We start from the raw sequence: 20,118 nt of genomic DNA, 5'->3' as shown, positions 1-20,118 counted from the left end.
TTTTCCTGGGGTAACCCAAGGAGATGGTTTCCACCATTAGTGAAGCCACTGAGATGCTGGACACTGGAATCAAGAACCACAGCCTGGTCTTTTACAGCCCAGTTAATAAGCTTCCCAGTGTTTGGCTGTTGGGGGAATTAAAATCTCAGGAGGAATTTTAAGGCAGATTCGTCTTCACACTAGTTGGAGTCTGTGTAAGAAACTGTACCCTGCAGGAAAAAGATCTTAGAAACCCCACATTAGCACAAGAAAGATCAGCTCTACAGCAGGTCCAGGAGAGAGGAGAGGGCTTTTCAGAAAAGATGAGATCTGCATAGCCATCTAGTGTTTTACCTTCACCTTCAGGCTAAGATGGACCCCTGCCTCCTCTGGGCCCTCCTCTCTGCCTGGAGCTGGTCATTAGCAGGTAGCCCAGGGCCTGCCACTTGAGAACTCAAAAGCCACATGTACTTCAAATCCCTCCAGAGTCCCATCCATCAAGGACAAGTAAGGATGCTGGGGAGTATGTTTTGCTCTGCACCTCCTTGGCCCACCTATTAAAAGAAATGCTGAAACCAAGTGCAATTTCCAAGGGAAGCAGCATGGTGGGAAGCAGTCATAGACCAGGGCTGAAATTGCTACTTAATCTCTGAAAAGTCACAGGTGAGTTTTGGAACCTCTCTGACTTTGTCAATGATAACAGTGACCAAAACACAGTAGCTCTACAACATATATTTGCTGAATACTTGAATAACACTTATTGCAAAGCAGGCCTCACACTCCAAGTGGCTGAAAAGTCATTCTTAATGGAGAGAATCAACAGAGGCCACAGTGTCATAAAGCTGGACTGTTTACCTAGGACTTAGCTGAGTTTCACTATGCCAGCATACCTAAAACGTTATTCACATAACCTAAAGGCTATTCACGTAATTACAGAAAAATAAGAATATGCTAGAAATTATGCACAAAGGGAAAAAAAGAAGTTATGTTCTAATAAAATACAGCATTGACAAAATAAACAATATCTGAGAGCAGCAGGGATTAACCCAGGATGTATACACCACGGATATCATGATCATCAAGAAAAAAATAACAATATTGCCAGGCACTGAGGGCTCAAACCTGTAATGCTAGCTACTCAGGAGGCAGCAATCAGAAGGATTGCCAGCCTGGGCAAATAGTTCACGAGACCCTATCTCAAAAGAACCCATCATAAAGAAGGCTGGTGGAGTGGCTCAAGGTGTAGGCCCTGAGTTCAAGCCCCAGTACCTCAAAAAAACAAAAAAAAAAAGAAAGGAAAGAAAAGGAAAAACTTAAGAATGTCAGTGAAAAAACAGGCAAAGTATTATTTAAAATAAGCCATTTACCAAAACAGAATCTCAAAAGGCCATCAAGCATCGGAAGAGAATCTCAAAATCATTAAAAAGCAGAGACAAGCAAGCTAAAACAAGTCATCCCAGCACATGTATTGGTTTATTTGGGAGCTACAGAGCCATGCTCTGCTGGAAATGTGAATTGGGGCAGCCATTCTGGAGCCGTACCTGCACCCCCAAGTCAGCGTGAACACATGTTCATAAAGCACATGTATGAGGATGCCCACATAGCAGTATTTGGGAAAGTAGTGCTGGAAGCAGTCTGGCAGCCCCTTGTTACAGAAAAAAGAAAAACTGGGATGAGTGAACACCATGGAGTATTATTTGATAGTTAGACTCAACAGGATAACAAGGCACTGATGGCTCATGTCTGTAATTCTAGCTACTTGGGAGGCTGAGATTGAGAGGATCTCGATTCAAGGCCAGGCCAGACAAAAAATTCATGAGACCCCCACCACCACCCCCATCACCAAAGTAACCAGAGCAAAAAAAAAAAAAAAAAAATGAACTGGATATGTGGCTCAAGTGCTAAAGTACCTGTTTTACAGGTGCAAAGGCCTGAGTTCAAACCCCAATTCCCCCCCAAAAAAAACAAAAGTTCCATGTTACATCAAATGTTGGTGGTACTGGGTTTTGAACTCAGGACTTTATCTTGCTAGATAGGTGCTCTACCTCTTGAGCCATGCCTCCAGCCTATGTCAAACGCTTTAAAAAACAAAAATAAAAAATTAGATCAAAATGAATTATAAAATGCTATTTACATAGTTTAAAAATAATGCATGCACACACTCTCATTCCACTTACATGACATCCTCAAAAAGACAAAACAGCACGCCACTAGTGGCTCATGCCTATAAACCCTAGCCAGTTGGAGGCTGAGATCCAGAGGATAGTGGTTTGAGACCACTATCAAATAATTCATGAGACCCCATCACCAAAATAACCAGAGAAAAGTGGACTGGAGGTGTGGCTCAAGTGATAGAGCCACCTGCTTTGCAAGTGTGAAACTCTGAGTTCAAACCCCATTCCACCACTTCTGTAAATCTCAGTAAGGCTCAGTGGTGGAGTACTTGCCTGGCCTGCATAAGGCCCAGGTGTCAGGGGAGCAGAGGAAATAATTGTAGATAATAGATCAATGACTGCCTGAGGTTAAGGGTGGGAGGAGAATGTGACTTAACAAGGGGGATTTTGGGGGTGATGAAACTGTTTTGCATTTCATGATTGTGGTGGTATTTATATAAATGTTTAAATTCATAGAACTGTAGATCAAAAAAGCCAATTTTGGGGCTAAAGGAGTGGCTCAAGTGGTAGAGCCCTGCTTTGCAAGTAGGAAGCCCTGAATTCAAACCCCAGTATTGCAAACAAAACAAAAAAAAGTTAGTTTTACTGAATGTTAATCTAAAAAATAAGTGTCTTTAAGTTTAAAAAATTCACATGTATATATAAAGCAGTGGCTTCCACTTGACAAGAGGAAAAACAAATGCACACTCAAAATGACTGCCTATGGGGGACAGATGATACCTACCCAGTTTGATAGCTGGGTAGGAAAGAAGAAAGGAAGGAAAAAGTAAGGGAGTGATGGAGATGGATGATGGAGCTGGATAGATCCTTCAAGTACTGTACAGGGAAAGGACCCCTAGACCAAATCAAGGTCCCTGAAGTAGATGTGCAATATGGTATGGCATTGTCAGCCATGACAGCCTAACAACATCTGACATTAGAGTAAACTTACCTCCCTACTCTGGCTTTTGACTCATCAGCTCCCCTGGTTATACTATGGCTTTCCTTCTACAGCTGCCTGCAGTCACAGAATTCTAAGCCACTTCACAACAGTTCTATCTAATCTTCCCAGTAAAGCAGAAACTTAGCAATTCCCCAGCATGGAAGTGAGTCTCCTGGGGAGTTGTGTGACTGATTCAGCTAGTCCTTTGATCAGGTCTGGAGCACTGATGCAATTCTGAGCCTGCAATGCTAATTATAAGTACATCCTTCTCTCTTCATCTAGAACCAGACCTTAGATTACAGAAAGCCTATTGTCCCTGTGGGCCATCTGGGCAGTGAGCCAGCCTTGTATTCCTGGCAATACCTCTCTGGTATCAGAACCACTTTAAATGTAGCCAGCTCCAATTTCCTCCTTTAAGGGTAGGGGGTAATTATGTCTTCTTTCAAGTGGTAAGTGAGATAACACGTACATACTTATCACAGAGCTTGGTATTAATAGATGTTCAATAAATGTTATTTTACCTTCTTCCCTGACTCCCTGGAACTTAAAAGCTTACAGGTTATTTCAATTCTATCAACAAAAGTGGCTACATTTTCACATGATTTCAGCTCTGATCCACTAGCATCAGTGGCAGATTTGAAAATAGAATCTAGTGCCTCAAAGGGCCCCAAGAATATGATAGAAGGATATTGTAATACATAAGTGTTAAACAGTTATCCACTTGTCTTTTATTGTAAGGGACGAGTTCTAAAATATTAAGGAATCAACTTAGAAAAAAATACAGGAGAAAAAACACATAATCTTGGGATGGTGAAGACTTACCATATGTGAAAACAACCTGAAATCATAAAGAAAAAGACAGATTTAAATACATAAGAGCTTTGGGTCTCTTGTGCTAATACATGAATTTTAGGATTGATTTTTTCCTATTTCTGTGAAAAATGACACTGGAATTTGGGAGGAGGAAGAGTGAAAGGAGAAGGTGAAGCAGTGTGAATACGATTGAAGTACTTTATACACATGTATGAAAATAAAACAATGAAACCCATTAAATTCTTTTTAAAAACGAGGGTGGGAGGATAAGAAAGAGGGGGTGAATTTAATCAAAGTACATTATTGGCATATATGAAAATATCACAATGAAACCCATTTATATAATTAATATACACTGCTAAAAATGCATAAAAACTTCAAGAAAAGAAAAAGAAATTCAAAAATTCTATTGATAGCCAAAGATACCAGAGATAAAGTTAAAAGACCTGTGACACCTTCCACACATATACATATACCAAGAAAGATCAGGCCCAGATGGCTTCACAAGCAAATTTTATCAATATTTAAAGAATCAATACAAATTCACCACAGACTTCCCAAAAACAGAACAGAAGGGAAAACTCCCTTACTGTCATCAAGAGAGTATTACTCTGATACCAAAACCAGACAACGATATCACAAGGAAAGAAAACTATACATCAATCTCTTATGATTTAAAAAAAAAAAATCAACAGAACACTAGCAAACTGAGTCCAGCAACCAATAAAAAGCATGACCCAAGTGATATTTATCCCAGGTATGCAAGATTGACTTAATATCTGAAAAATCAATGTACAATACACCACCATATCAATAGAATAAATGACAAAAGCACATGACCATCTTCAACAGATAGAGATAAGCACTGGACAAAACCATCATCTTCTCATGAGAACAACACTCTACAGTCTAGAAGGGAACTTCCTCAACCTGCATAAGGGCATCTATGAAAAAGCCCCTGCTGGGCTGGTGGAGTGGCTTGAGTGGCAGAGTGCCTGCCTAGCAAGTGTGAGGCCCTCAGTTCAAACCTAAGTACCGTACCCCACCCCCAAAATAAAAGTCACCTCTAACATTATTCTCAATAGAGAAAAACTAAACATTTTCCTCTTAAGGAAGAACACAAGACTGTTCTTTCTGACCAAATCTGTTCAACAGTGCACTAGAGGTTCTAGCCAGAGCAAGTAGGCAAGAAAAGTGTTGCTGTAGGTATTCATGAAAATGATGCAACTTTTCCCACGCCTGGCACGTAGCAAGTGCTAAAACGAACATGATCTGTAGTGGGAGTAGATATGGTTGTCGTTGGAGCCTAGGACTCTGATTCACAGTGGCTTCCACTGACTGGGTTTTCACACTGACCAACTTATCTCCTGATCTACTGACTTCCTGTTTCTGCACTGGAATTATGAGGAGAGTCTAAAGTTTATGCAGGTGTGGATTTCCAGTTAAGGTTCAATCCTGGTTCTCAGGGTCCAATGACCCCAGCTTTAGGTGTCTGGCTCTAGTGGAGGCAGCAAGCATTCCAGTGTCCCACAGTGAAGCCACTTAGCCATGCACTGGGCAGAAGTGCATCACCACCCTCGGGCAGGAAAATGTGCCAAGGAGCATTCAAGCCAACACTTTCTCTACTTCATGGTAAACTGAAGCCCAGCTGAGATTACTCAGTAGTAGGTTGGCAACAGAGCTGGACTTTAGGGCTGGCCATTCTGAATTCCAACTCCAGCCCCTAGGTAGAGTACAGTAAGCTTAGGTTTTTTTCTACCAACACGCTAGACATAAACCACACACTGAATTCCCTACATACATCCTGCTGTTTTGTTTTGTTTCTTTTTCTTTTTTCTGGGACTGGTGTTTGAACTCAGGGCTCCAAGCTTACAAGACAGGCGCTCTACTGCTCGAGCCACACCTTCAGTCCATTTTGCTTTGGTTATTTTGGGGATGGAGGTCTTAGGAACTATTTGCCCAGGCTGTCTTCAAACCAATCCTCCCAATCTCAGCCTCCCAAGTAATTAGGATTACAGGCAAGAGTTACCACCATCCAGCTCTCCATTTTTTATTTTTAACATTACCTTCTTACCTTCTGAGACTCCATCAAATATCCAATGTTCTCTTCCAGCTTTTCTTGCTAACCACTCAGCTGTTTGTGGTCTGTAACTGGCAAATTGTAACCACTTAGAAAAGGGAAGACTATGTAGGGGGCCATAAAATTCTGGCATACCTGACGCATGGCAACACAGTTCAAGTTCCCAGTGTTGTGGATTCAACAAGATAGAGCCCTTCTACTTTAAAAAATAAAACAAAACAAAACAAAACCCTTCTTCTTGTGCCCAGTACCACAGGAATGAGCCAGGCCACTGGCTCTAGGCTACCCACTCACTGTCCCTAGTTCTGGTCACAGCCTCACACCTCTCCCTCTTGACTTTGCCCTGGGGCAGATGGAAAAAACTGCAGTTGGAAGAAATTTTACTGTGCAGCTTAGGGACTGAATGTATTCCTTCTGTGCCTAAGGGGATGGCACTGATCAAAAAGATAGCACACTGAGGCATATATTATATGCCTCATCTCATTTCTCCTCTTATCAACTCCTGAAGGTAAAATTATTGCCCTTACTTTACACAGGAAAAAAATTTTTCCCCAGGTCCCCAGGAACAGTAATGTGCTGAACATCGGCTCTGACCTGATTCAATGGACCCACAGTGTCCTGTTAAATCCCAAAGTGATCTGGAGACTCAGTAGAAGACGACACATGAAGTGGTAGTAAAATAAAGGGAGGAACTGTGGCAAATTGAATGTGGCCCCATCCACTGGATCTGTAAACATTCGGTTATTGAAATCACTGGCTCTAAAGTCATTCTACCATTTGTGCAACTCAGCAGGTTTCTATTAGTCTACAAAAGAGGCATGTGCTGGCATGCACAACGCCCTGGGTTCAATTCCCAGCACCTCAAAATAAATAAATAAAAGTTGGGCACCAGTGGCTCATGCCTGTAACCCTAGCTACTCTGAAAAAGAGAGAGAGAGAGAGAGAGAGAGAGAGAGAGAAAGAGAGAGAAACACACTGGAAATGTCTGTGAGGATCCAGATAAGATTCAACTCTCCCTTGGACTCCACATCTTTTCAAATCCAGGAATTTCCCATTTAGAACCTGTGAATGATTCCAAACCTCTTGGAAAGCAATGGAGCATTATGAACCAGTGCTGTCAAGATGACCATGTCTGGCCTAGAAACTCCTTTCCAGAAATTTATTCCAAGGAAGTAATTCAATTGAAGCAAATAGCTATGCTCTATAAAAATGTTCAGCAAGATTATGGCAGCAAAAACCTGGAGTGCAGAACGGGACAGGATTATCTGTTAGGAAACCAGACAAACCAGGTTGGTGGTAGAGCCTGTAATCCCAGCACTTGGCAAGGCTGAGGCAAGAGAACCAAAAGTTCAAGGTCGGCCTGGGCTACACAGTGAGACCTGTCTGAGAAAAAAAAAGAAAAGAAAAGAAAAGAAAAACAAAAAGAGAAACAAGTAAGATAGCCACAAACTAAAGGTTTGGAAGATAATGGTGGTCAAAATAACTGAATACAAAGTTTCATGTAATGATTGTAACACAGTAAGATAAGTTTTGTTGCAGCAGTAGGTAGAATTTTTAACATTTAATGTAACAATGCATTTTAAAAAAAAAAAAAAAAGGAAGGAAGAAATCCTATAAAGCAAAAGTCAACATCATAGCCGGACACCGGATGCTCACGACTGTAATCCTAGCGACTCAGGAGGCAGAGATCAGGAGGATTGCAGTTGGAAGCCATCCCGGACAAATAGTTCAAGAGACCCTATCTAGAAAAAAATCATCACAAAAAAAAGGGTTGGTCGAGTGGGTCAAGGTGTAGACCAAGTTCAAACCCCATACTGGAAAAAAAAAAAAAAAGCCAAAATCACCACAAATAAGAATGGTAGTCTCCTCCCCATTCAGTTTCATTACCCCTGGTTTCAGTTATCTGTCAACTGAGATCTGAAAATACTAAATGGAAAATTCCAGAAATAAATAATTCACAAGTTTTAAATAACTTTTGTTACAGTATATTGTTATAATTGTTCTATTTTTATTATCAACTATTGTTTCTTACTGTGCCTAATTTTAGAAGTTGTATTTTATCACAGTATGTATGAAAAGGAAAAAAACACAATATATTATGGGATTCAGTACCATCTATGGTTTCAGACATCCTCAGAATATTTGAAATGTATTCCCCATGGATAAGGGGGAATTACAGTATTACTATCATCAATGATAAATAACATATTCAAGATTGAGTATGGTGGCACATGCCTATAATTCTAGCTAATTGGGAGGTGGAGATCATGAAGGGAGGATCTCAGTTTAAGCCCAGGCTGGCCAAAATTTAGCGAGATCCCCATCTCAACAAATAGGCTGGGCATGGTGGTTTGCATGTATAATCCCAGCCATTTGGAAGGCAAAGATAGGAGGATTGAGGTCCAAAGCCAACCTTTCCAGGTAAAAGCTTGAGTCCCTATCCCAAAAATAACTAAAGCAAAAAAGGACTGGGAGGTATGGCTCAAGCGGTAGAGTACCTGCTTTGCAATCATGAAGCCCTGAGTTCAAACCCCAGTCTCACCAAAAACAAGACAGGAGGCACTGCTCAAGTGGTGGAGCACTTGCCTAGCAACAATATCACCAACAAAATGTGTGTGTATTAGCCCTTTCATGGCTACTACCTAAACCTCATGACCTCTATGAGGTAGATAGCGCTAGCCTCGCTTTACAGGTGAGAATATAAGGCAGAGAGGATAACAACCTTCTCAAACCACACAGCTAGCTAGTATGACAGAAACATTCCTGGCACCATTTCTGAGGGTCATCCCCTACTAAAACCTTTATTCTTCTTAGACAGCGATGAGAAAATCCTCAGAAGAAACCTTACCGCAAGTGCTCTGAAGTAGGTAGTGGGGGGCAAGTATTCACAAGGCATGTCAGAGGCCTTTCGTGTTGCAGATATACCCAGTTCTTTCATACATGCCCCAAACTAGAATCTAGGAGGTAGAGAAGGAAGATCAGAAAGGTTCCACAAACCAAAGGAGTCCAAACTTGTCTAAAGTGATGTGATGAATTAGGACAAGAACCACAACTCAGAACCCAGTGGCCTTCAAAGCTTGTCCCTACCCAATGCGACCATGAAACCCTTCTCTGCAGCTCTCTCCCTCCACCTGCCTTCCTTTGGTCCCTTGGCCTGCTGCCATCCAGAACAATCCCACCTTTACCACTTTCCCTTTTCTCATGTTCCCCTTACTCTGCCTTAATTTTCTTTCGTCTTCTGCTCTGTTGATAACTGCACGTAATAGCTGAGCCTTTGTCTGACAACCACTAGGGGAAACACAGGCTACTGTCAGCAGTAGCCCCATGCCCTCCCAACAAGGGACACTGTAAAACATGCTGAGAGACAGGGGTGCTCCAATCAGTATTTGGAGAGGCCCTTCACTTTTGACTCTGGACCTGGCTGAGACCACCCATCTGACTCCCTGCACCTCCTCAGTGCCTTCTGAGCACCCAGGCTTTCTCTTGCTGACCACGAGGCTGTCTACTGCTAAGGATTTCTCAAGAACAGGGGCAAGCCATGTTCACATTACGTCCTTCCTGTGTTTCTTACAATGTAGTTACCCATAGAAGTTTGCTTCAGTGGTCCATCACCTTCTTGGAGCTTCTCCTGACTTTAACATGAACACTCAATTCTACCCGTTCTTAGCCAGGCAGGGCCTCTGCTCAAGCTGCCTGAAGTACTCATTTGAGTGTCGACAGCTACCAAAGCAAGTTCCCATAATCCTGTAACACAAATACCAGCTTCTACCAGTCCCCCCTTAACTAGGAGTCCTTTCCTGTTTTTTTCAAGCTGGTGGTGTCTTGCCACACCAACAGCAGCTCTATGGTTTCAGGATGTCAAAGGCAAAAGGACATTATACAAAACAGGAAGAAACTTTTAAAGAAAATGTTAAAGGCATTTTTAGAATACACCCTGTCACGGGGCCAAGCAATTACTGCCAAGGCCCCTCCCCATGACGAGGCCCATGTGGTGGGGCAGGAAGGAGTCTGACTTCACATTGTGTGGGTCAGGCTGGTCAGATGAGCACTTCAAGCAGCCTAAGCAGAGGTTTTTCTTGGCCAAGAATAGGTAGAATCTTCATATTAAAGTCAGGAGGAACCCCAAAGAAGAGGAACCCTGCCCCTTCACTCAGTGCAGCCTCGCCGTAGCTCCCCAGGCTCTGAGCCAAATGACCCCTAGCAGACTGTCAACAGCAAACTGTCCCTCAGAAGAGAATTTAACTCCACTAAGGGCATTCAAAATGGAGTAACAGCAAAATATACTCCTTGGGAACAGCCATGTACAGCAGCCTGAGGTTTTATTGATCTAACCCACCCAGTCCTCACTGAACCAGGCTCTGCTAGTGTCTGACGTTCCCCTTAAGAGAATTCCCTGAAACCTAAATGATTCTCACTCCATGACCCCTCCCCAAAACTCAGGAACAAGTGGGAATGGAAAAGCTGTGCTGTGTGTTTTAAATCTGATTTGCTAGCTTATTTCCACTTCTCTCATGTGTCATATCTCAGTGATGTCAATAGCACTGGGTTAGCCCACTGGTATTCACCCAGCACTCAGCCCTGGAACCACAGTAGGCCACGTAAGCCTATCCAGAGAGTTGGTGGCTAAGAAAACAAATGGAGAAGTTACTGAGAAAGTTTTACCCTTACTGATTCTGTTCACAGCAGATCTCTGCCTAGCCAGATCCTAAGATCTGTCCTGCAACCTGAACCTCTGCCCCTGCCCCAGGCACTTCGTGGACCTAGTTCCCTTTTTAGTCAGAATTCTAGACACATCATTCAGTGTTAAGCAACACTCTTCTGCCAGCACTAAGCAAACCTATGATTTCCGGTGGGTCTATCCTTTGTAAGATTGCATAAAAACCTAGTGCTTCTTGCTGGGCACAAGAGGCTCATACTTGTCATTCTAGCTATTTGGGAGACTGAGATCAGAAGGATCACAGTTCAAGGCCAGCTTGGGCAAACAGCTGTCAAGACCCCATTTCTAAAATAACCAGAGCAAAATGAACTGGAGGCATGGCTCAAGTGGTACACTGCCTGCCTAGCTAGCAAGTGCAAAGCCCTGAATTCAAACCCCAGTCTCACAAAAAAGAAAAAAAAACTAGTATGTCTCAAAAACATTCATTCTTTCTCCCTTTTTAGAAAACTCTTGAAGAAGTCATCCAAAAAGTGCACAAAACTTTTTGCACAAGCCTCATCGCACACAGGGCTCTGAGGGTAGCTCACATCTGTAATCTTAGCTACTAAGGAAGCAGAATCAGGAGGATAATGGTTTGAAGCCAGTCCAGGACAAATAGAACCATCAAAAAAAAAAAAAGGTCAGGGCACAAGCAGTAAGAGCGCCTGCCTAGCAAGCATAAGGCCCTGAATTCAAACTCCAGAGTTGCCAACAACAAAAAAAGAAAAGAAAAAAACAAAAACTATTTACATATGTGTTTCACACAGTTGAGTGATAAAAATTATGGCATATTTGGTTGACAGGAGGTAATACTACTGCCATTGTGATTTCTTAAAGGCATAGGACTGATTGTAACAGAACGTTAAGTGAATAAGACTGAAAATGAGGCTTTCTACTTGAATTTATATCACTCTATCTGTCCACCATAAGGATATCAGCCATGCCAAGTGTGATAGTGCATGCCTGAGATCTCAGCACTAGAGAGACTGAAGCAGGAAGATCAAAAGCATAAGACCATCCTGGGCTACTTAGTGAGATCCTGTCTCAATGAAACAAAACAAATAAAGATACCAGTCATATTCTTAAACATATGTACAAGAAAAGGACTAGGGGAAACATATGATAACATGCTTCTCTTAGGTGACAGGAATGAGTGTGCACTTTCAACTCTACAAATTATTTTCAATGAATCTGCATTACTTTTTTTTCTTTTTGGCAAAACTAGGGATCAAATCCAAGGTCTTACCATACTAAACGAGTGCCCTACCACTGAGCCCCAGCCCCTGCATTATTTTTGATAAAAATAAGGAAGCAATTATCCCACCTCCCCAAAAAAGCAGAAGGCCCACAAGCCTTAGCCTTGACATCTCTGTGAAGCAAATCATTCTCCTCTCCCTGGGCTTTGCAGGTGTTTTGGAGAGGCCTCAGAGGGGCTAGAGAAGTAGTTTCGTAACACATCCAGACCAGACCTTAAAATCACTGTCAAAGAATTCAGCCACAGCCAATTAGATAGCCCCTGGCCTCCATTTGTGTCAAAAGGGGCGGGCTGAAGCCAAGTTGAAACGTGGAACCTGAAACACTGAGTGTGTGACTCACCCCTCTTCTTCTGAGGACGAATCCCTTCAGCACACATTCACACAGAACCAGCTCCCAGCCAAACCCTATCCCCCGCCCCCCCAAGCCGCCACAACTCTCCAACCTGAAGGTCTTTGACTTTCAGAACAGGACCTTAAAATCTCTCCTCAGACTTGTGACAGCTTCACTTCACCCTAAACAGACCCAGATAAACACAGAGGCCCCACAACTGACATAGCCACAATTAGCTCCCTGTAACTCTCACCAAGTTTAGGGACAAGAGAAGCTAGCTGTACGGAGGTCACGGAGTCCAGCTCCCCTAGAAGTCTGGGTCTGGCTGGTTGGCCTTTACAGTGACCTCGCTGCCCACGCTAAGCTATACCAGAACCAAATGTAAAATCATCACAGTACCAGACCCTCAAAGGATTTAAGTCAAAAGGCAGCCCTTTTGTCTTTGGACAACTGGAGTGCCACTCCAGTGGATAAGATAAACTGGAATTTCCAGGTGGATGTGGATTGGAGCAGAATTCTAGTCTGTCTCTTGACAGGAAGGGTCTGGGAACAAAGTATAGGAGGCACTGGATGAACAGGTAGAAATAACCAGGTTTAGCCAAAGACTATCTGGGCCCCTTTCATACACACATACACACACAGCCCAGCTAAGCCCAAGGGATAAGCCTGCTGACCTTGCTCCCAAAGTCTGAAAGTTCCCCAGAGTGGAACCTATGGAAGGTCTTGGACTGCCTGGAAATTAACTGCTCCATCACTCTCAAACCATAAATTAACCTAGTCCCAACCTGGAAATCCCTACCCAAAGACCGTAATATCCAGGCATGTGGCTGTTCCTGTCTCATTATACTCATTATAAAGCAGCAAGCTAAGATTATCCTGCAGAGCTAATGCCTGGCTTCAGAAATAGAGGAAAACTTTCACACAATCAAACAAACCCAGGGCTGAAGAAATTTAATATCAAATGTGGGTTTCTCAAAGAAAGGAAGGGAGCGTTAGTAAGAGGAAAAAAGATACACACACACACACACACACACACACACTCACTTTGGTTTCCCTAAATGCCATCAGCACTGTTTAATTACATCTCCACTGCCTAAAATGTGAGTTGCTACAGGGGAGACATTTTGTCTTCTTGTAGTTCTAGTGCTCAATACAGTACACACTGGTTTAACAAGTTACCTGATGCCCTAGTCAACAAGGATATCCAATAGACTCACAGAGACACTATGCAAGGATCTTCTTCCCACACTCTAGGCCATAGCAGGCCACCTGTGAGCCTATGCACTAGGGTTCTACTAGGAATCAACCTCAAGGAAGAATACTGGAGAGAACTATAGTTCCAACAAGCTGCAATCTGAGCCCAATTCCACTTTTGGCTCTTGTTCCCTGTGTCCCAAGGAGCTTCTACTTGGTCCACCAGAAACCCTACTGCAAAAGAAGTCTCCCACTCAGAGTCTGGGACAAATTCTTTTTTTTTTTTTTTTCATCCCAGTGCTGGGGATTGACCCCAAGGCCTTACACATGCTAGCCAAGTGATCTAACACCGAGCTACATCCCCAGCAGGTCTGGGAAATATTACAAACAGGTGTCACTTCTACAGCTATTATGCCATATGGGAAAAGGGACCAGGTTTCACCATGAAAATGAGCCATATAGTCAATCCTTTCTGAATCTCAGACTGTTAGACAAGGAGTGCCTGTGTGTGCCAATAAATTATTTCCCCTAGAAAAAAGTAATGGGCAAAGCTGGTTTTAACAACTAGTTACTTAAGCCTAAAGTTTCAAGATGTATATACAGGTAAGGATCCTGAGATGCCACCCTTAACCAGAAGGTGATGATGAGATTCCAAGACTCATCCCTGAACAGGTGGGTGAGAGAGAGCGCTTTCCCAAGCCTCACAGTATACTCTGTTCTGGGCAGCCTGCTTGTATCCACATGTGTGCATATGGAGAGAGGGATACAACATGCTTAAGAAAAATGCCTGAAAGCCAAGAGCTCCCAAGAATCTAGCAAGTGCTTCATCTTCAGTGGGCACAAATCATGGCAGAGGCTCAGCTGACAGTCCCCATAAAAGCCAGGAATATTGGCTCATGAACAAGTGCTCTCCTAGGGCCCTAACTACCTGTAGCTGCTGTTTGCTGGCCCAGACTCTAGATCAGTCTTTTCGTTTTGAACAAATGAAAGGGATCTCCTCAAAGCACAGCTAGGCAAAAGAGGGCTGTGAAGTTGAAGCAGTCCAGAATTCACTCCCTGCCCCCTCAAGAGAATTGTACTTAACTGTGCCAGGCCCCAGCTGAGTCCCCCAGGCCAGCCCTGCCTCCCCAACCAGTCTAGCCTGATGTGCTGCCCACCTACCACCACCCAGCCCTCTCTGGACTTGCCGGTGCCCCAGCCGGTCAAGGCATGTTGAGCTGTGCCAAATCTGAGCAGAGATAAACATTCCAGGAAAAGAAATGCATGGCTGCCGCTCCTCCCATCTCAGGCAAACACCCAGGTGGCCAGAAAAGGGAGACTCATTCCCAGGGTCAATAGAGGATATCCTGTAAGGCCCCAAGAGGGCCTGAGACAAGGCTATGGGGAAAGGTCTGAACTCCCTGGGAAGACTTTCTGGGGGCCTCACAATTGCCCACGGGAGAGAGAAGGGTGCCAACTATGGCTCCAAACACCAGGACCTACCTGCCCCAAGTCACACAGACAGCACACACAGAGGATTCTATCCCAAACCTATATGAAGTCTATTCAAATGCTCTGACAACCCAAGACAAATCACCAGCAGCCCATTCTGGTGCCTTACCATCTCAAACCCACCAACTAACCAGATGAGAGGGATCAAATCATCTGGCCCAGCCCTCTGGACACCAAAAAGCAGAGCCAAGTTGGCGAAAGGAACTGCAAGTAGTGAAAAGGCCACAGCTCTAAACCCCAAGGATGCTTTCTCCCACCAACCTCAAAACCACCCTGCAAGGGCTTTGACTGACACCTGCCCAGTTGAATGGACAGGCTCAACTCCCCCCCCCCCCCCGCCCACACACATACTCTAAGGCAGACTTTCAGGTGTCTCAAGACCCCTCAACCCCTCCTGGTCAGGAACCTCCACTCCAAGAGCTGCACCCAATCATTCAACCCTAAGGATTCAACTAAAATGGAGACAAGACCTCTATGCTCACTTCTGGGGTTGCAGCCTCAGTAGCAGCCAAATGTCACAGTCCCATGCAAGTCACAGATGGCAGCCAACCTAGATAAAGCCAGGGACCTCTCTCTCACTCTACCCTCTAAAAAGTTAGCTCTCAGGAAGTCCTTTTGAGCAGCTGATTTCAGAATCCATTTAGCAATGTCAATAACTGGTAACAAGCTTATCACTAGGGACATATTACAAAACAAAGCAGAACTGCAGTCACCACTGTGCCTCTCATACTTTAGCAAAAAGACCCTATACCTCAAACATCAATCTAATGAATTTTGGGAGTATTTATCTAATTTGCCAATTGATTTCTCTTCCTGCATAATGCACAGGCAACAAAAACAAAAGCAAAAAGCCTGGCTTCTCTGTGGTCTGCGGACTCACACTCTCTCTTCCTCCTTCTCTCTGTTGTTCAGAGCCATCTTCATGGGAGTATGAGAAAATGAAACTTCAAGGTCTCAAACAAATTGTATTACCATTAGCCACTGAAATGTACTGAGTACCTAGATGTGTGTATTTAAAATACACAATCTCATTTAGTCCTAAAACTTAACACTGTAAGGTAAGCATCAACAAGTCCATTTTAAATGAGGAAGAAACTGTAACATGCCTGAAACCATATATGTAGTGGTAGGACAAAGATTATACCTCATTTTTTTATAGGACTACTCTGCTTCCCAGATTAACCACCACATCCAAAGGAACTCAATTTTCTGCTTTAAGAAAGTCCCCCTCATGACCACAGTTCATGTTTGACCAATTCCAAGAGGTTCCTCCCAAACATGATATGAAAATATTGAAGTAATTACTGGAGAAATTGAGCAAGAGCATGTAGGGAGGCCTGCCTCTGCCAGGGCTCTACCGGAATGTGACAGAGCTATTGGCAGGATGCCTGCCAGCCTGCCAGGGCCCCTCACTCAGAACAACATTCTCTAAAACCTGGCATTAGAAATGAGCAGCCACCTGTCTGGTAACCCTGGAAGCAACCTGTGGCTGCCTTGGGCCTGCAGGCCTATGGGTTACAGGTGAAGGAGAGGTCCAGGCAGGGCTCAGCCTCCTCTTGAGGTAAGGAATGCAAACCCACCTACCGATCTCCCAGCCTACGCTGAAACATGCTGGAGGCCAGGGTTCAGATCACCAGGGCAAGGAGTGTGAGAAAGGGAAAGGGCAGCCCTGGTTACATTTTAGCCCTCCAGCTCCCAGGGTACACAAGCCCTCTGCCCCTGTGAGGGCACCAGGTTTTGGGAACCTTCAGGAGGAGGAAGTTGGAGGAGGGGGACCGAGGGTCCCAGGTCAGGGATATACACAGAAGAGGAAATGAACACAATAGTGACAACTTACTGAGAGTTTATCCTCATTAATCCAACTCTTATTTACACTGTTTCATTTACTCTTCAGCAACAAGCTCCTAAATAGGTACCATTTACTATCTTCAGAAGGGAGACCTTACAGACAAGTCACTTGCCCAAAGAAGGCTCAGGAGAAAACCCACATTCAGGAGAGTGGCTCCAAGAGAAGACATGAACGCACAGGTCAGATCCCTTCCGCACCGTCCACCCAAAAGCAGGGGAGTTACTCTGAGCTGCCTGTTCCCACCACGGTTAGTATGGCAAGGCTGCTCCAAGCCCTAAGCCGACTTAAACTCCAAAACTTCCTGATCCCTGAGTCACAGCAGGGACGTCTCTAAGAAGGGACTGCGGGCTTCCCTACAGGGCCCCAGTCAACCTCTCTTCCCCTATGAGGCCCCGAGCCTCTCTTTGGGCTTAAGTTCTCGGACCCCGAATAGGGAGACTGGCAGTCGTGTTACAGAGCACAGGGGAATGTCCCAGAGACCCCAGTCCGGGAAATCCGGGGGAGTCCCCGTCCTCGGACAGGCGCCGACCCGAGTCCTTACCGAGCAGCGGGGACTCCTCAGGGCAAGCGGGCAACGACAGTGCTGTGGTGGGGGACACTGAGACCGAAGTCAAGTTGCTCTCGGGGCCGGGGCCAGAATCCGCACCAGGGTTGGAGTCGCGACCCGGGCGAGGCTCAGAGGAGACGCCTATAGGAGGCGGCGGCCGAGCGCCCGGGGACCGGAGCTCCCCGGAGGACTGCCCGCTGGCGGTGGCGCCGTTTGAGCTGCCCTGCAGTGGCGTGGGGACTCCGACGAGCAGGCGGTTCAGGTCGCGGCCAGCCAGGTAGTAGACGAGGGTGACGCCGAGGTGCAGCGCGCAGACGGCCACGAGCAGGCGGCAGGCCCGCTGTAGGGTCGCGCCGGGCATCGCGGCGCTGCCGCCCAAGAGCGGCTCCCGAAACCTCATCTTCCCGCCGCTGCTTTAAGAGGGGGGGGGTGGGCCACGAGCGGGGTGGACGGCCCGCCCGCGGGCCGCCAGCCAGGCGCTACCCGACCACGGCGGCTGGGGGAGGGGCCGCAGGGGGGCGAAGGAGCAGGGCGGGTGGAAAGCCGAGACTCGGGCTGGACTCAGCAGCCACCACTAGAGCGCCGGAGGCGCGGGCGGGGGCGGGGCGGGGCCGCCGACGGGGGCGGGGCCGCGAGCGGGCTTTTCTGGGCGCTAGGGGAGGGCGGGGTCTCTGGGGCGCGGGATCGGGGGGCGGGGCACTCCGGGGGCGGGGCACTCCGGGGGCGGAGTCTCCGGAGGGGGGTTGCGGAGGCGGAGCTCTTGGGCCCGCCCTGCCGGGTGGGACTCTGGCTCTCACGCCCAGCCGGCCCGGCTCTCGTCTTCCTCAGCCTTTACCCCACGTGGGGCTTAGGTAGCCACCAAGCCGCGCCTCCTCCAGCGAGCGGCTCTCCAAAGGCCCGGCCACTTCCTGGGGTACCCAGGGACTGGGGTGCGGGCCTGGGACTGCTGCGCGGCGGCAAAGAGGGAGGAGGGAAAAGCTGGATGTTGTTTGAGGGGTTGGGGCCACGGCCGACTTGCTGCCGGTAGGACTAGGGGGTGAGAACGGTTGTCCAGGAAACAGGCTTTGACGCCCCGCGAGGACACGGACGGCGGCGCGGTTGTTCTCTGGGACGTTCGGAGCCCTCTCTCTTAGCCTAGCTGGGGCCGCGGTGTCCTGCGGTGAGTGAGGAAAGTGGACGTGTATGCCGGGTTAGGGAATCTCAGAGGCCGGCCCAGCTCGGTTCTGGGTGCAGAGGGCACCTCCAAATGCATACCATGCTGTGAGGATAAATGCTTTCAGGGGGAGGGTGACAAAAGCTTCAGTAACTCACGCTGGCAGCCGGAGAGCTGTCTGTTTTACAGTCTACACTAGGCTGGAACACAGTCCAGTCAAGTAGGAATTGTTCCCATTTTACAGATAAGAGTTCAGGAAGCCTGATGTGGTTGGTGGTGCACCCCTGCAATCTGAGCAGTTGGGAGGTGGAGGCAGGACGATCCAGAGTTGGAGGCCATTGTCTCAAAAAAAGAAAAAGAAAATAAAAGATTCAAGATCCAGAAAGTTAAGAAACTTGCCAAATATCCCACAGCTGATGGGAGGTAGAATAGAATTCTGGCTCCAAAACCCTTATTCACTCTACACACACACACATATTTGCACGCATACCCACTAACCCCCCTTTGTTGATTTGCAAATAAAGGCTGGAAGTTGTGTGGGTGAGAGACTTAAGCACTGAAGCCCCTGAACCTAAAGTTTACCCTAAGGGCTCAGACCCACCTGGTATTTGACTGACCTCAACGCAAAGAAAGACTGGTGGAGGTGCTGTCTTATGTGTGAATGGAAGCTGTGGGCTCTGGCAGCCGACTTTGAATAGGGAATGTTAGTTAACACTAGCTACTGTACTTTGAGAACTTACTATATGCCTGTGTGTGTCATAAAATAAGCATTGTTTCTGTCTCCATTTCACAGAAGAAAAAAACAGGTGGAGAAGTTGACATTTGGTTAGGATGATACAGAACCTGCTTCCTTCACTTGACTTCCCAAACGCCACGTCCTCCAGATCTTCCTCATTTCACTGGCCACTCCTTGGTCTCTTTTTTGGACTTCTTTACTTCCCAGTGTTGAAGGTCCCAGGCCATGGTCCATAATGCTGTTTCTTTTTTTTTTTTTTTCTACACTCACTTCCTACGTGTGATTTATAATATCTGTATGCCTGACAACCCCAAAATTTCTGTGTTTCGTCCCACGTTCTTGTACTAGCATCTCAAAGTCAATGCTTCCTGCCTCCAGCAACTTAACCCCTATGCTTTACTCCCATCCTTACCTCCTTCATTGTTCACCTAGTTCCCCAAGACCAGAATTTGACAAGTGTCCTTGATGTGCCCCTAATTCCAAAATGTCATTTCCAATTTCTCTGCAAGGCACCTCAGTGCTTCCTTCAAAATACCAGAATTCACCAGACATGGTGGCTCACACCTGTAATCCTAGCTATTTGGGAAGCTGAGATCAAGAGGATCATGGTTTCAAGGCCAGTCTAGGGAAATAGTTTGAAATCTCCATCTCCAAAATAACCATAACAAAATGGACTAGAGATAAAGCTCAAGTGGCAGGGTGCTTGCTTTGCAAGCACAAAGCTCTGAGTTCAAACCCCATTCCTGCAAAGTAAATAAATAAATAAAAATACACTGTTTGGTAACTCTGCTGTTAGTCATTGTGGACCAAGCCACCATTATCTTGGCCTGGGTATATGGTCACCCTACTTCCACCTCTTCCATACCCCTTCTCCAGTCTTCCTTCCTACCTGCCTCA

At 45.8% G+C, this 20,118-nt stretch overlaps 2 protein-coding genes across 11 annotated transcripts in view; one reads left to right on the top strand and one right to left on the bottom strand.

The window, feature by feature from the left end:
• B4galt1 (beta-1,4-galactosyltransferase 1) overlaps positions 1–17,886 on the bottom strand; it is a 52,299-nt gene extending 34,413 nt beyond the window's left edge. Inside the window, exon 1 of the mRNA XM_020156175.2 lies at positions 17,327–17,886. Within this exon, the coding sequence (XP_020011764.2) occupies positions 17,327–17,732 (406 nt within the window). The 5' untranslated portion in view covers positions 17,733–17,886. The remainder of the gene's footprint in view (positions 1–17,326) is intronic.
• Spink4 (serine peptidase inhibitor Kazal type 4) overlaps positions 16,234–20,118 on the top strand; it is a 91,310-nt gene continuing 87,425 nt past the window's right edge. For 3 of the 10 annotated variants that reach the window (XR_012440397.1, XR_012440396.1, XR_012440394.1), the window contains exons 1-2: positions 16,242–16,497; positions 16,831–17,032. The gene's annotated coding sequence lies outside the window, so the exon portion shown is untranslated. Of the gene's footprint in view, positions 16,498–16,830; positions 17,033–20,118 lie in introns of all 10 variants that reach the window. The other 7 variants (XR_012440392.1, XR_012440398.1, XR_012440400.1 and 4 more) reach the window with 6 other exon arrangements.

Source organism: Castor canadensis, chromosome 13 (genome assembly GCF_047511655.1).
Source record: "Castor canadensis chromosome 13, mCasCan1.hap1v2, whole genome shotgun sequence".
Classification (NCBI taxonomy): Eukaryota; Metazoa; Chordata; class Mammalia; order Rodentia; family Castoridae; genus Castor; species Castor canadensis.
Note: the sequence above shows the minus strand (reverse complement) of the source record. Positions and strands in the feature narration are given on the sequence as shown.